Source organism: Carassius auratus, unplaced genomic scaffold (genome assembly GCF_003368295.1).
Source record: "Carassius auratus strain Wakin unplaced genomic scaffold, ASM336829v1 scaf_tig00008928, whole genome shotgun sequence".
Taxonomy (NCBI): domain Eukaryota; kingdom Metazoa; phylum Chordata; class Actinopteri; order Cypriniformes; family Cyprinidae; genus Carassius; species Carassius auratus.
The window spans coordinates 1-15,624 of NW_020523985.1; the positions used below are offsets into that span (position 1 = coordinate 1).

At 37.0% G+C, this 15,624-nt stretch overlaps 1 protein-coding gene across 1 annotated transcript in view; it reads left to right on the forward strand.

Moving 5' to 3' along the window:
* Positions 1-822: 822 nt before the first annotated feature.
* Positions 823-15,624, forward strand: part of LOC113072355 (stAR-related lipid transfer protein 13-like) — a 70,833-nt gene continuing 56,031 nt past the window's right edge. Inside the window, exons 1-3 of the mRNA XM_026245373.1 lie at positions 823-889; positions 6,290-6,457; positions 7,994-8,131. Coding sequence (XP_026101158.1) covers positions 6,326-6,457; positions 7,994-8,131 — 270 coding nt within the window. The 5' untranslated portion in view covers positions 823-889; positions 6,290-6,325. The remainder of the gene's footprint in view (positions 890-6,289; positions 6,458-7,993; positions 8,132-15,624) is intronic.

A 15,624-nucleotide genomic window follows, 5' to 3' on the forward strand; every position in this document is an offset into this window, starting at 1 on the left:
ACAGAGGTCATCAGCTTTGCAAGAGGCCTCCGAACTGACTTTCTCCCGTGGCTTTCATGGCAAATTCAACCATGGATAGAAACCTGACTTTAAAGATCTCCTGATTCACTATCATCTGTTATAGATGAGCCTTTAAAAGACCGACCACAACTTGACCTGAAAAATAAAGTTCATCTGAGAAGACAATCAAATTGTACAGTGCTCGTCAGCAAAGATGGAACTTGTCTTCAAATCTCGAATCGTCTCACAAACAAAGAGACAATGAAATACTGACATAAAATCACTTCCGCTCCAATATCAACTCAAAACTTGAACTTAATGGCATTTATTGTGTACCTGACCTCCAAATGGATGCTGAGACCGGGTTTAGCTATTTATTAACTCCCTCAATAGTCCAGTGACCAACAGCATTGAAGTAGACTCCTCAAACACCCTCTACTACTATTATCCTTTCTCTAATTTGACATCCAGAGCCATATCAGACCAGCTTACTCTTTTGCATCCTCTCCATTGGTACCGTCCCACCCTTGAACACCCTTACTCGGCTCCTTTGCCAGTCACCAAGGAGCTGATACTACACCCGAATCATCAAACCAAGCCCAGCTCCATTACCTTTGCAGATTACGACAGCTTTTTGGGTCTAATCTGAACACTCGGGCCAATGAGAGTTCAGATGCTTGTGACACCTCTTCTGAAGATGATGACGACGATGTGTTCCCAAGTGCAAAGAATTTCTCCAAAGCTCCAGACAAAATGGTGGTGGGACTGGAGAAACAAAGGAGGAAAGGTTCCTGTGGACAAGCACATGGAGAAGGAAAGCTCCAGCACCAAGCTGCCACCCACCAGAAGCAGCAGCTATGAGGCGGAGGAGGAGAGCAGCAGTACAGAGGTGAGGGTCAATCTTGGTTAGATGTTTAATAGGCTTTTGGGAAGCTTAGCTTTGTCTTTAAGCAGTATATCTTGTTTTTAGTTTTCAATGTCTGTATGGCATTCAGTTCAGTACTGTATTAATATTCCACAGGTTCAGGCTCAACTATAAACACTAAGTGTTAAAATTCTGAAATGAATGCAAGCCAAATGCCGTGCATTAGTACATTTAAATGGTTTTGTTGCTCATTTTAGCTTTAAGTGCCATTCACGTTTCTCCCGATTATTGAAAAATGGAAATATTGGGAGTTTTTTGTTTGCCAGGTCTGTAAAAGTCAAGAAATATTTTCTTGACTAGATTTTGTGCTTATATTAAACAAGCCATAGTTGATGACTGACTTTTTGTGCGAAATTTTCAAGTGTGTTTATTTCAATGAGTCAGTTAAGCAGGTTCATAAATCTGTCAGAAAAGCATGAAATTGCTCTGGTATCGGAATCGTTCTAAATAAAAATAAATATATATTATCTGTTATCCCAAATAACTGCATGGAAAGTCATGGAAATTAATTTGTCTAAATATGTATTTTAGTACGTTTTTTACTTTATTTATTTATTTATTTGCATACTATTTGAGAAGGCACTCATATTCTTTAGGAAAATAAAAATGATTTGAGTCACATTTTAAAATGAAAGTGAAGCTGTCCTTAGCATCTGTCGTGCCTATGTTTTCATGGAATGCCTGAGTCTGATGTCTTTCCTGTCGCCTGTCTGAGCTAAAGTCTGTTCAACGCGTGAACTTAGTCTCCATTCCTTACAACTCCATTTAGTTGGAGCCAGTCATGGATGATTTGCATCTTTCTACAAACCTCATGCCTGACCTGACTGTTGGCAACCTGTGACCTTCCCCATCCCCCGTTTATTGGCCTTTAAAGAGGTATCACGTGGACACATATGAAACACAATAGATTATTCCCTACCATGCTTGGTTAAGAAATCCTGCAAAAATTCCCATACCATTCATACCAGAGATAACCAGGACAAAGAGTAAAGTTGATCACACCCTCTTATTCTGTTCTTATCACTACATAAGCACGAGTCAATGTTGTTTCAGAATTTCTATAAATTTTGATATCTTTAGCTATGGTTTGTTGTTATAATAATTATCCATTCTTTTACCATCATCATATATTTTTTTTATATGTTGTATACGTTTTTTTTTTAAAATAGATTAGATGGTAATAGATTTATTGTCATATGTATCAGTGTTTTTTTTGTAATCTTCATGAAGTTATGCCTTTATTCTGGGTTTCACAGCTACATATAGATAATATTACATGTGTGATAACTAATAAAATTTTTTTGCTATTTAAATATTTTAATTGCAAAAATGTTATGACACATTTATAAAAATCTGTCTAACTGTATATAGTATTATTCTGAAAATAATCTATTCTCTTTCTCTGTACTAAAAAGCATATTTATAGATGTAGATTTGCTTTTGTTTTTAAATGATTAAAATTTTAATGAAATATTACATTATTAAATAACATTTGTATTTACATTTTTCAATTGCAGATACTCTTACCCAAAGAAAATGTCTGTATTAAATATTTATTTATTTATTATAATTGAACAAATAAATACTTAACTTTTTGTACTGGAAGAGACTGTCAAACCAAGAAAGACATCTAGGGTTGTGATGAATTACAGTCACTGCTCAGTGTCAGTGGTGTAGATACAGTAGTTAACAGAACGTGCAGCGGTTAAAAGGATTTTTCTAGGGCAGGTGAGCTGAGATGGTTTGTTAGGCCCCAGCACCCCTCTGTTCTGCATGTGCTCGACTCTCCCCTCCTGTTACTAGTTCTCTGTTCATGCATGATTTAAAATGAAACTGTGAAAGAATGTGGTACCCCTCACGTGAACGCTGACCTTGCCTCATTTGCACATTCTTAAGAAATACCACAATGAGCTGTCTATGGATAAGGACAAAATTTTTGTATATATAGTATATATTATATATATATATATATCTATATATATATATATATATATTGTATGTATGTATATATATATATATATATATATATATATATATATATATATATATATATATATATATATATATATATATATATATATATATTCAAATTTATAAATGAGATTCCACAGAACAATTCATATGGAAATTAAATATTAGATATTTAGTATAGTCCTCAATTATTGATTTTTTTTTAAATACATTTTGCATCCTCACCAAATGATGGCGCTGTATACAAACCTTTACCCATGTTGTGGCCAACAGCACCAGTAGAGCTGTTATTTCTACTTGTTTATGTGGATTTTATTTGTGCATATGTCTTGGAATTGTGAAAAACTCTGCATCTCTAGTCTTCTGTCTATATAAGAATGAGGAAAAACATTCAGTTTGACAGTGAACGGCTCCTGTGACAAAAAGTAGGAGGATTTTCTTCCTCCTTTGAGTCTTATCTGACCTGGATTTGAATGAGTTCAGTAAAGGGATTATGGCTGGTGGCCTTTAAGGACATATTGCTACATTCTCTCTTGGAGCTGGCTGGCACGCTCAGTGGGTGGCATGGCCATGGCAGGAAGCCCAGAGCAATGCCAAAGCCAGGCACTTGACTCCTCATTTCCATGTCAATGGGCCAGTGCTGAGATTTACAATGTGGCCAATTTGCGGTGGTGCAGTTATGGTCCTCGGCCATTCTGTCCACCGTGGAAGATAACAATGATGAGCTGATCTGGTGGGACTGACTCATACCGGCCTAGTTGCCATGACAAGTGTATTTTCTCACGACTGACAGGGCGGAAAGGGGTGTTGTAACCGATGCTGAGTTATTAAATAGCACACATTCTGTGCAGGGAACAGATTCCAAGGGCTGCCAATGGACCAAGACACTTTGTTTTTATGAAAAATCCATGTCTGTGGCAATCTATACTTAATATTTTGTTGTTTTTGGAATGATGGTAAATAAGTGAAATTGGTAACACTTTACAGTATTTATTAGCTGATGTTAAAAGGATAGTTTACCCAAAATTGAAAATTCTATCATTAATTATTCCCCTACCCTCATTTCATAAGACATTCGGAACATAAATTAACAAATGTTTTGTGAAATCCAAGAGCTTTCTGCCCCACCAAACAGCAATGGTACTCCTTTGAATGCATGTCAGAGACTGACACAGAAGAGCAGAAATGGTACAAAAGGTATTCTCGTAGCTTCATAACATTATGGTTGAACCATGTTTTTTTTGAAGATTCTTGGATAAATAGACTATTTAAAAGCACAGCTTTTATTTAAAATAGAAATCTTTTGTAATGTCTTGACTCTTTAATGACACTTTAAAAAAATGCAATGTGCCCTAAAAGTATTAATTTCTTTAAAAAAAAAGAAAGAAAAATTCTGACATTGTCGAACAACATCCTTCTTTATTTCTGAGAAGGCATTCATTGTTTTCACTTGAGACTCTGCATGGGGGTCAGATTTGAGCATTATAAACAAATGCATTGTCTTTTGTCAGAGGTAAGAGGGTTAATGGTCCATTGCAGAATAGCAAGACAGAGTGGCGCTGGTGTCTTAAGAGAGACAACAAGAAAGCCTTCTCACTAGCTTTGACTCGTGAAACTCAAAGGTCAGTCAGACTGGACATCCTAAAGTCATGCCAGATTCAGACCCCTACCTGGGATCCAGGACCACTACCTTTGTGTTTTCAGCCTAAACACAGCACCTCATCCCAAACCTAAAAACAGAATAAGCGGCACATCTGTTTTCAAAAAAGATAACAGAAAATGTTTCTTGAACACATAATTAGCATATTCGAATGATCTCTCAAGGATCATGTGACACTGAAGACTGGAGTCATGATGCTGAGGAATTCATTACAAATAAATTCACACAAATAATTTACATTTTAAAATATATTCGACTGTTAAATTGTAATAATATTTCACAATATTATTGATTTACTGGTCAAATGCAGCCTCTTTGTGCCTCTTTGTTTGCTCTCTGAAAGAATGTCAGCATCTTGAGTCCAATTGGTCAAGGGTCTTACCATGCCCACATTCCTTGGGATTTTACATGCCTTGTATGTCGCCCCAACACACACTTTTCAACCGAACCATGTGTTTCTGCTGCCTGAGACAAATGTGTCCCATTCTGGCATGACAGCCATCAATAGCTTCATTGTGTGAGGATGAGAGGGAGCTGTAATCTTTGCCTTGGGGCTGCAGATCCCAAGAAGGACTTGAGCGTTTCCGCCTGCTGTGTCTCCCGCACCGGGATGTTACTGTTAAATGTTCCTCACAGTTCATCTTTGGCCTCTTCTTGCTCTCTAGCCCCTCCGCTTCCTGTCAGTAAAGGGCAACCCTGTTGATTTACGGCTTGGTGAGTGAGGTAGGTGAAGGTAATTTATAGCCAAGGAACCCTCTGTCCTGTCTGAGCTGTACGGGACAGTCTATTTATACTCTCTGGCAGGGGTGTCTGGGGAGCAGTGAAAGTAGCAGTGAGGAGAAAGGAGAGGAATACCACACGACTGTGTTTGGACTACAATGACACCTGGGTTGCTGGAATTGATTCAGAAGTGTGTGGCACTGTTACATTTGACTCTCAATGCTATTCCACTGCTCAGGAGAAAAGAATGTCAGAGAACAACACAGAAATCTGTCTGATCTTATCTTATCTTATCTTATCTTATCTTATCTTATCTTATCTTATCGGTCCGTCTATCGTTCTATTTCTCATTGGAGATGTCATTATTTCTAGCATTCTTTTTATCATTCTGTCATTAAAGCTTCTGCTCAGTTGTTCTATCTATTGGTCTAGCTATTGTTACATTTATGAATATATTTCATTGAAAATGTTTTTAAAAGATTACGCTGATGTCTCAAACTGCGCATTCAACAAAAGTGTCAAACTCAGTATGAACTCGAGCATTCCTCATCAGATTCTTCAGTCAGAATGATCTGGGCTGTTCTGTCCTCTATCCCTTTATAGATCTGTACTCCCGACAAATGCCAATAGTTCTCTTATTTGTTTCCACTGTATTTCTCCTAAGGTATTTTAGGAGAATCGTCAGAGACAAAGTTGATACTAAAATGAAACAACTGAAAATTCCATTAAGTGTAATCAGTAACATTTTCCTCTGTGGACGTGCTGGCATGATCCAGTGTTTTGATGCAGAGCGTAGTTTAGTGTGACTTTGAAAGCTTTGAGAAATAAGAAGACACCGCTCTGAAATCAGTGCTGGCTCATCAGGTTGGTTATTTTTGGCTCTGTACATCAAAAGAAAACCGACCCTTGGCTGAATGGCCGAGTCTAATGTAATGAGTCTGTCTAATCAGTTTTATCCTCAGTGTTTGTTTGTCTGTGATGTCCAACAGTATGTCTCTTCTGTCTGCATGCAGGAGTCTCCTCAGGTCCTGTCTCCCTGGTCTGAATCTATGACCCAGCTAATGAAGAGATTAGATCAGCTCAATCTGGACATAGAGGATGCTCTCAGCGCTGGCTCTTCCCCCTCCGACACACCCAACACCGCCCGGAGACACACCACTAATGATAGAGCATCTCTGCAGGTCACTCTTGCTTTGTTTCTCATTAAATATAAAGTATGCCGTTTGTTTATTAGTAATCATTTAATGGAAAATATGTTGCCTTAGCTTTTTTGAAATTTGCATAATCTTTTTAGCTTCTGGATTTATCCAAATCAAATTTAATCAATTGTCTATTCTATTCTATTCTATGACCCAGAAAGCATGACTATTTTTTTTGGTTCTACATTTTTTTACATTTTTTTTTATCTAATCAGAATATACATACATACATATACATATAATATATATATTTCTGTATCTCATTATGTGCACATAAAAATATAATTGTCTTATATTTATGGAAATATAATTTGAGTGAATATTTATATTAAATTATTATACTATTGTAAATAAATATTATTAATTATTATATTAGTATATTAAAATAACTTATTTATTTACTTATGTATATATTCTTTAGTTCTATTCTTTAAAAAAACTATATATATACAGTGGGTACGAAAAGCATTCAGACCCCCTTAAAACTTTCATTCTTTGTTATATTGCAGCTATTTGCAAAAATCATTTAAGTTCATTTTTTCCTCATTAATGTACACACAGCACCCCGTATTGACAGAAAAAACACAGAATTGTTGACATTTTTGCAGATTTATTAAAAAGAAAAACTGAAATATGAGTATTTAGAACCCTTTTGATCTAATACAGCCATGTGTATTTTTGGGAAAGATGCAACAAGTTTTTCACACCTGGATTTGGGGATCCTCTGCCATTCCTCCTTGCAGATCCTCTCCAGTTCTGTCAAAATGGGGTGCTGTGTGTACATTAATGAGGGAAAAAATTAACTTAAATGATATTAGCAAATCACTGCAATATAATAAAAAGTGAAAAATGTATTTATTATATATATATATATACGTGTGTGTGTGTGTGTGTGTGTATAGTTGAGATCAGTTGACATTCATACTTTTGTGTGTAGATAACTGATAAGAATTCAGTATGAAGTTGCTTGATGTGCCAGTGCATGGCGTCTGTTTGTGACATGGGTTAGATAGAATGTGCTGCATGCTGGCAGAGACTAGAGCAGACTGTTGACACTGACACAGAGCTCCATTGTCTTAGGAGCTTGCCATGGGGAACTTTCAATGCTGTTTCAAAAAAACCTCATGCAAACTCGCGACATAACCACCCTGTAGCCAGGGTTCACAGCAAGACACAAAAGTGCCTTTTGGTTCCTCAAGACAGCGACGTCTTGTGCTTCAGTCTGTTGTTCTGTTTGTATCACTATGTCCATTCGTGATAGTTAGCGGAATGACATGGTGGTTTCAGATGCCTCACGACACCCTAGTCACCCTAGAGACTAGATTTACCGTTGCATGTTATTCTGGACAAGGTCATAATTTTTTCGTTTTTGTGCTTTTTAAAATGTTCTGTTTAATTTGTGTGGCTCTGCTACCGACCGCTTCTTTTTTTTCTTTCTCATAGTCATCTCCAGAGGTCATCCGTTCCAGACAAAATGTGTCCTGTCCCACGCTAAAATCTCTTGTGCTGTCGTTGCAGAGTGGAGCTGCGGGGGTGAACAAGTCCCTCAACTGGAACAACATGGCCAGAAGAACCGACACGAGGGAATGGCACAGCCAAGAAAGACTTGCTGGAGCCACTTCCTCTCTGGGGAGATCACATGGTAAAAAGACAGAGGTGAGCGTTTGAACTTATGATTTCTGTTTGTTTTGCATTGTATTGTTTGGTTTGTGGTCAGTTGCTGTCAATTTAAAAATATATGATGTATATACAGAAATTAGTTATGGGTTCTTGCATTTTTAGTATCTGGTTTAGTTTCAAATCTGAAGAGTTGATCTGTATGTAGACCATGTGTTCAGTTGCTTAGCTTTGCTCTGTGAAGTGTTTCCTAATGAACACGCTCTGTGTCAGTGACTAGGGCACACATTCATTCCAAGAAGTTTCTGGGGTTGAGGTTGATGTCCTGGGATTGCATTTCTAATGGCTTTTCTGCATTAGTGGGACTAAGTTAAATAGATTTTCCTTTGCTAATCCAAACAGGATTCTGGAGAATTAAACTAATGAATTCAAAGCGACACCAAAGGAAGTCTTTTAACGGGCCATTTAAGGCCATCACATCTTGTTTCCAAATCAGTGTATCTTTGCTTAACCAGTGATTTTTAAACATCAAAAAACAGGATTTAAAAACAAATTATTAGCAGTTTCAATGTAAATGCACCATCCTTTTGAAAAATATAAGCAATTATTTAAAAAGTTTGTAATATTTAATGTTGATGTTAAAATACATCTTTTGTACTTATAAAGGTTGCAATTATTTAATCAAAATTTCAGTTACATTTTGAAATTGTATTGCTGTTTAAAACAACTATTTTTCCATTTCAATATATTTAAAATCTAAATTATTCAGCTGATAGCAAAGCTGAATGTCTTCAGTGTCACATGGTTCTTCAGAAATCAATCACACTTTTGACCGCAGTGTATATGCATAATTTTAAATTAAGAAAAATTAAAGGTTTCGCGTTCTTTGGTTTTGACTGGTCGAGATCTCACGTTTACTACATAGAAGTTAAAGTATGCAGTTTTTCCAAGAGTAGAAGGTTTAATTTCTAGTTGTATATAACTTTTTAACAATTGGAGTTTGTGTATAACCGGACAAAGCATTTTTGGAGAGAATGTATGAGTCCTAGTGTTTAGAGGAAGTATAGAGAGCAACTGAGTGATTTACGAGTTCGGGGCTCATGTGAAAGATAGTGAAAGGAATGTTCTATCATTCTGGAAATGAATCCGACATACAAAGGATGGAAAATAAGACTCTTCACAGATGATGGCCACAGCTGATTTACAGCTGTTTTAGTCCGGCTTTGGATTAACCGCAATTTATGCTGGACTTCATGGTCCTTTGTCTCAAGCCACCCTGGTGTGCAAAGACATAGAAAACAAACATCTCTTTTTTTAGCTCATTGTGAATATTTTTCATTTAAAAGGAACACACTCTCTTGCATTGTTCTAAAACAATATCCGATGAGCAACAGTGGGTTTAAATGAGCACAATATCTGTGGGAATCCGGACCTTTTCTGTCCGGCTGGAGAACTGGGCCAGATGTGTTTGTTTAATCTCTGCATAGCTGAAGCGGCACTGGTAGGTTCTGCGGTCTGTGCTTGGGAGCCCCGCTAAAGGCCTCTGGCAGGGATCTGGGAGGTGATGGTGTTTGTTAGAGTGTGTGAGAGCGCAGGAGAGAGAGAGTTAAAGAGGGTAATTGCATTGGAGTGGGTAATAGAATGAAATTTGGCTTTGTGCACTTTGACAAAATGAAGTCTTGAGGTTCTTGGAGAAGATTAGCAGGTCAAAAGCTCCAGAGGCATGTGGAGGCCTTCGGTCCGCAGGAATGAATGTAGGCCACCCTCATGTAGATAACAAATCAAACTCTGAAAGCTCCATTGGCATTTTACCAACTGTCTTCTAACATTAACACAGTATGTGATTCTCACCAAGCCTGTTATCCTCTTTCACCTCTTGTTGTTGTACACGGTAAAAAAAGACCATGATTTTAAGTGTAAAAACCTTTTTAAATGAATTCTCTGCGTTGCATTTCAAATGTTCAATTTGATGTTTTTTCTTTGAAATAACTATGTTTCTTCTTAGTTTTTTCTTATTTGTTATGTTTATTAGGGTTGTATGTTCGATTAATGTTGTTAAATAATGTTTATTGCATATTTCAGTTTAATGAGTCTCACCATTATGGTGTTTAGTGTTTGTGTGAATCACACTGGGCACCTTCTATATATCTTATTATTTAAAAGCTGCTTGTGATGGGCTTTGGTTCATCATGTGACTTTCTCATCATCACCTGCATTTGGTGGTTATCAGTTTATTACAAAGGTACAAAACAGATATCACAGTCGTTCAGTAGGTTGGTATATTAACATTATATCAGTTCATGAAATTAAGGTATTTAAATGTAAATTAAAACTGTAAAACCTAAATCGCTGTTACCATATTTTTAAAGATTTTTTAATATATATATATATATATATATATATATATATATATTGAAAATTAGTGAATGAATGAGGCATGAATAAAAACGAGGTGAATAAAAAACCCATGTGTGATTGTCTCATTTGGTTCAGATGTGTCTCGTTCATTAACTAGTTTAGTCCTGTATTTAAAGTGTTGTCTACCTTATGTTCTCTTGTCCAGTGTTAAACATCTTGATATGCTTACGTGTGTCTCCAGCCTGCTGTGTGTTTCCCTGTGTTTGGATTATTAAAGACAGTTTTTTTCGATTATCCTTCACCTCCACGTTCCATCAAATTAATATGATGAATAATAATAGTAACATCAATAATAGCAATAGTACATTTTGCCATTTTATTTTTTAAAAAAAAATATGTCTGTATTTTATTTTATTTTTTGCATTTTATTGGAGTTTTAATTATTTTACAACATCAAGTATAGTAAAAATATATTAGGTTCAAATTCAAAAGCTATAGACATATCATTTACTTACTGTTCATGATACAACATTGAGGGCCCTATCTTGCACCCAGCGCAATTGACTTTGTACACCGACGCATGTGTCATTCCTATTTTGCACCCGCGCAAAGCGCGCTTTTCCCTCCACAGAGGCACGTCGCTAAACTAGTGAATAAACTTGCGCTCCCTGGGCAGTTCAGCGCAAAAAAGGAGGCGTGTTCCAGCGCAAACAATCCCTGGTGCTATTTTGCTGTTCCATTAAACAATTGCGCCACTGACCAGAAAAAACCTAGTCTAAAGTCAGTGGCGCGTTGCGCGTTGTTCATTATGCTATTTTAAGGGTGCATGCTTGACCATAATGTATAGCGTGCACAACGTGCATACACTTTGCTCATGTAATCTACACAGATGCAACAGTTGCAAATCATAAATTGTTACACTAAAAAATATTAACACGTGAGATGACGGAAATCATTGTGGTGTGCCACGAAGATGTGAAAAAATAGCCATAAATCTAGCTTACAAATTATTCAGGCTAATTTTAGTAGGCTAATTAAGGATCAGACCTGTTGGCCAAATAGTGGCAAGACATATGTGTATATAAGGACATCTGACAAATTGTGGCTATTTCCTCCCACGCCTGTTTAGCCGACGCTATTTTGGGTGGGTTTCTCCCATCCCCATACAACACAACTTCTCTGCCTTTCACTGCTCTTACAAGAACATCAGTCTCCTGGCTGTGAACCGCTCCTGGCGTGCGCCTGGTAAATACGCCATAATAATAGCAATCCATAATGGAACTTGCGCACCTGCTTTTAAAGGGAATGTTGGATGAAGTTCTGATTGGTTTATTTCACGTTACGCCCAAACCACACCTATGAATAATGAAGCTACTTCAGACCAACCCATTTTAGATTTGCGCCGGGCGCAAGAGCCATTTATCCCGCCGGGAAAATAGCAACAGCGCCGAGTCCCGCCCACAAACTTACTTGCGCTTCGCGCTTTGCGTTTCAGATCGTTAAAATAGGGCCCTGAATGTATGTTTATGTTGACACAGTGTTACGAGGAAGCTGTACGTCATAAATATGACTCACAAGGATCACGGCCAAACCTGCCCATCTATTTATTAGTGCTATAACATCAGCCACTGTGAAAGAGGTTGTTTCAGTCAATCACGTCACTACTGCACCGCACCATACAGTTGACGCCGGCATAAAATCTTTAATGAAAACATACGGCTCAAAATGCTTGTTAACTTGGAACCAGGTTTTATTTAAGATGTTGTAAGCCCCAGTTTTAATGTAGCTTCCATACTGTAAAAAACCCACTGTGGAAGCACCGAATGTGCTCTGTCTATAACATTTGAAAGGAATACTGTATTTCACCTAAAAATAAAATTCTGTCATACTTTACTCACCCTCAACTGGTTCCAAACCCTAGTGACTTTCTCGGCTCTGTGAAACACAAAAGAGATATTCTTAAAAATATATATTTTGTCCATACAGTGTAAGTCAGTGGGTTCCAAAGTTGTTTTCAGCTTTCATTTTTAGATGAACTATCCCTTTAATTTGCTTGATTACATGTTGGTGGCTCACTTAGAATTGTTTAGTGGTTGAATCATTGTGTTATCACACAAATGCTTTGGCAAAACTCTTTCCCACTGCTTCTAACCTATTCCTCACCCTGAACCCTTTGTTGCTAAAGCCTGGAGGTGCTGGTGAGCGATGGGAAGCTGAGTCTTCTCCATCCATCTGTGTGGAGGGTCCAAGCTGGCTCTCCAACTCCCTGCGGGGTCCTCGGTTGGGGCAGGAGAGGGGAGCTAAGCAGCTCAATAGGATGAAGATAGATTACGGGGCCAAGTGCAACTCAGGAGGCCAGGATTTGTTCTGCTCCAGCAGAGGTTAAGCCTCAGTTTGGGACGCTGGGTGAGGAGCGCCCCTGCAAAGTGTCAAAATACTGCTGGGTTGAGAGGTCAATGCTGTGCGCTTTTGCTCTTTTTCTTTTCCTCTCGATTTTGTGGGATACTTTCCTTGTGAATCTACATAATCAATCTTTTTTTGTACTTTGAGAACTTTTTTATGTCTGTTGATGTTTAGCAGAATACACAGAATACTAGGAACAACATGAGGTTGAGTAAATTACTGAATTAAAATTTTTGGGTGATACATTCAACTATGCAACTCCATATATTATACTACTAGAACATGTGATCTGTTTTAAACACTGTACTGCATACATTATAAGGACAGCATTAACATTCTTTAGACATGTGACCTCTCATACACTCTTCGAAAACAATCATAACATCCTTCTTAAAGATTCCCCAAACATTTGCTCATCAGGGTTTGTAAATATAGCAGTATGTATGATATCAGCGTGCAAGTTCACATTTCCTGTGTCACAGGAGGCAGAAAAGAGAATGCTTTGTGTAAACACCATTCAGTGACTTGAGATTCCCCTGAAAGTTTGTCTGTCTGCAGTCATTCAGAGGTTACAGCTTATAAAATGCAATTTGATTCTCATCTACCCATTATAAATATATATATATATATATATATATATATATATATATATATATATATATATATATATATATATATATATATATATATATATAAGATAGATGAAAACCGAAATAAAATATAGTATTGAAAATGTAAACAGATTGTTTTAAATATGTATTTTCATTTAGTTTATCTGGACGTATAATTAAAACTGAAACAAAAATATTAAAGCAATTAGAAATCTGAAAAAACAAGTAATAAAAACACCAAAAATTACTAAAACTTTATAAAACTACAATCTTATATTAATATATTAATTTATTATTACTATAAATATATTATAATATTTTGTATATTAATATATTAGATATTTTTTATAAATATATATCATTTATATATATAAACAACAACACCAACAAAAAAAAATATTAATTCGAATAAGTGAACGCTGAACGGTCATCATTGGAGAAAAATAAGTTTGGCCACAGTTGGTGTAGTCAAAACATCTACCAGGGGCTGACTGGGAAAACCTCAACCCCTTGGGCGGTATGATGCCCATCTTTTGCACTTCCTGTTGGCCGGACTGTTATGTGTGGAACCTGTGCATGAAATGCACACACATTTACCCACGTACGCATTGTACACGGTGATGCATGGACCTTTCACCACCACTAGCCTTGAGAGACATTCTGGCAATATGCCTAGAAGCAGAACAGCTCTCAAAGCAGGTTTTAACATATACAGCACTTTCAGAAGCTACAACACTGAGGTGCTTATTCAAATTCCCACTGTTTCCTTTAAAAGCAGGACTAATTTGGGAATAGATTTGATCCTACGTTATCCTTCCCTTTTAAGTCATCTTTCATTTCCTCAATTACTCAACACTGATTTTTTGTTTCCTTTTCAGAAAACAGACACAGGCTTGTGCAAAAACATGATATATATATACATTATACATTTACTACATGCACAGATTCCACATTGAACATATGAGATACATCAGATAAGTCTTGTCCGCAACTTCACCCGTGACAGTGACCTATTCCTTCTTTTCTCCTTCATAACTGTGCATTTCACTAAGACTGTTTTTGTCATAACACAGCCAAGACCCTGCGTCATGCTAGCTGAATTTCTTTGACGTTCTCTAGATGTTAACTTCAAAAAATTACCACCAACTCAGCCGCCCACCTCAGTTTGGAAGATGGATGGTCCACGGCCTGATAGCCCAAACAGACCTTCTGTTGGAACACCAACAAAAGCATAAAACAACAGACCCAATTTTGGGGTTGGGAGGGTGGGGGTGGGGGGGGATGTGGTGGGGAATGAGGGAACTAGATGGAACATATTCCAGTGGATTGAGCAAGGCTGAAGAAGGAAGCTAAATATAGAAAAGTTGTCCTGCTGCAGGGGGTTTCATGGAATGCAAGATGAATGAGGCTTTGCTCTCGGGACCACATCTGGCCCGCCCGAGCCCTTTGGGATCACTTTGAAGTAGATGCCGAAGGGCTTTTATTTTACTTTACAGCACATACTTTCTCTCTTATCCCTCTATTTTTTATCTTTCACTTTGTCTTATATTCACCATCATTTTACACAATTACATTTTTCTGGCTTCATGTTTTGTAAAATGCCTTGTAAAAAGTATATTGTGAATACATAGTAAAGTATTTTAGAATAATTGAGAATGTGATTTTTTTTTTTAATAGAATGAGGTCATTCATATTTTGTCACAGCCTCATGAAAATCATGATTCTTAATTTATTCAGAATTGTGCAGCTCTAGTAGTTTCTACATTTGCTTTGAAACTTGCTTTGCACCCATAAAAAAAAAAGAAAAAAAGATTCTACACATATAGTGTGAATGTATTTCGGATGTACTACATCTGCCATGTTGTCATTATAATGTGACCTTTGGCAATTGTGTAGCTTCAGTGTAATTCACAAATACTTTCTGTGGCATCATGGGATAGTAAAGTGTCCACCAGATGCACACTTAAGAATCTCGGCAGATGTATGTAGTAGGTCATCCGGGTACTTTTCATCTGATGTTTTATGTATTCAGTTGACTCGCATAAAGTTTTTTGCGTACTATATAGTATGGCATTAGGTCTATTTTGAATGCAGGGTTTGTAAATTTCTAAAATGTCTGCCTCTGAAATGCCCTTTCTTTTTGGTTGATTGCACAGCTCA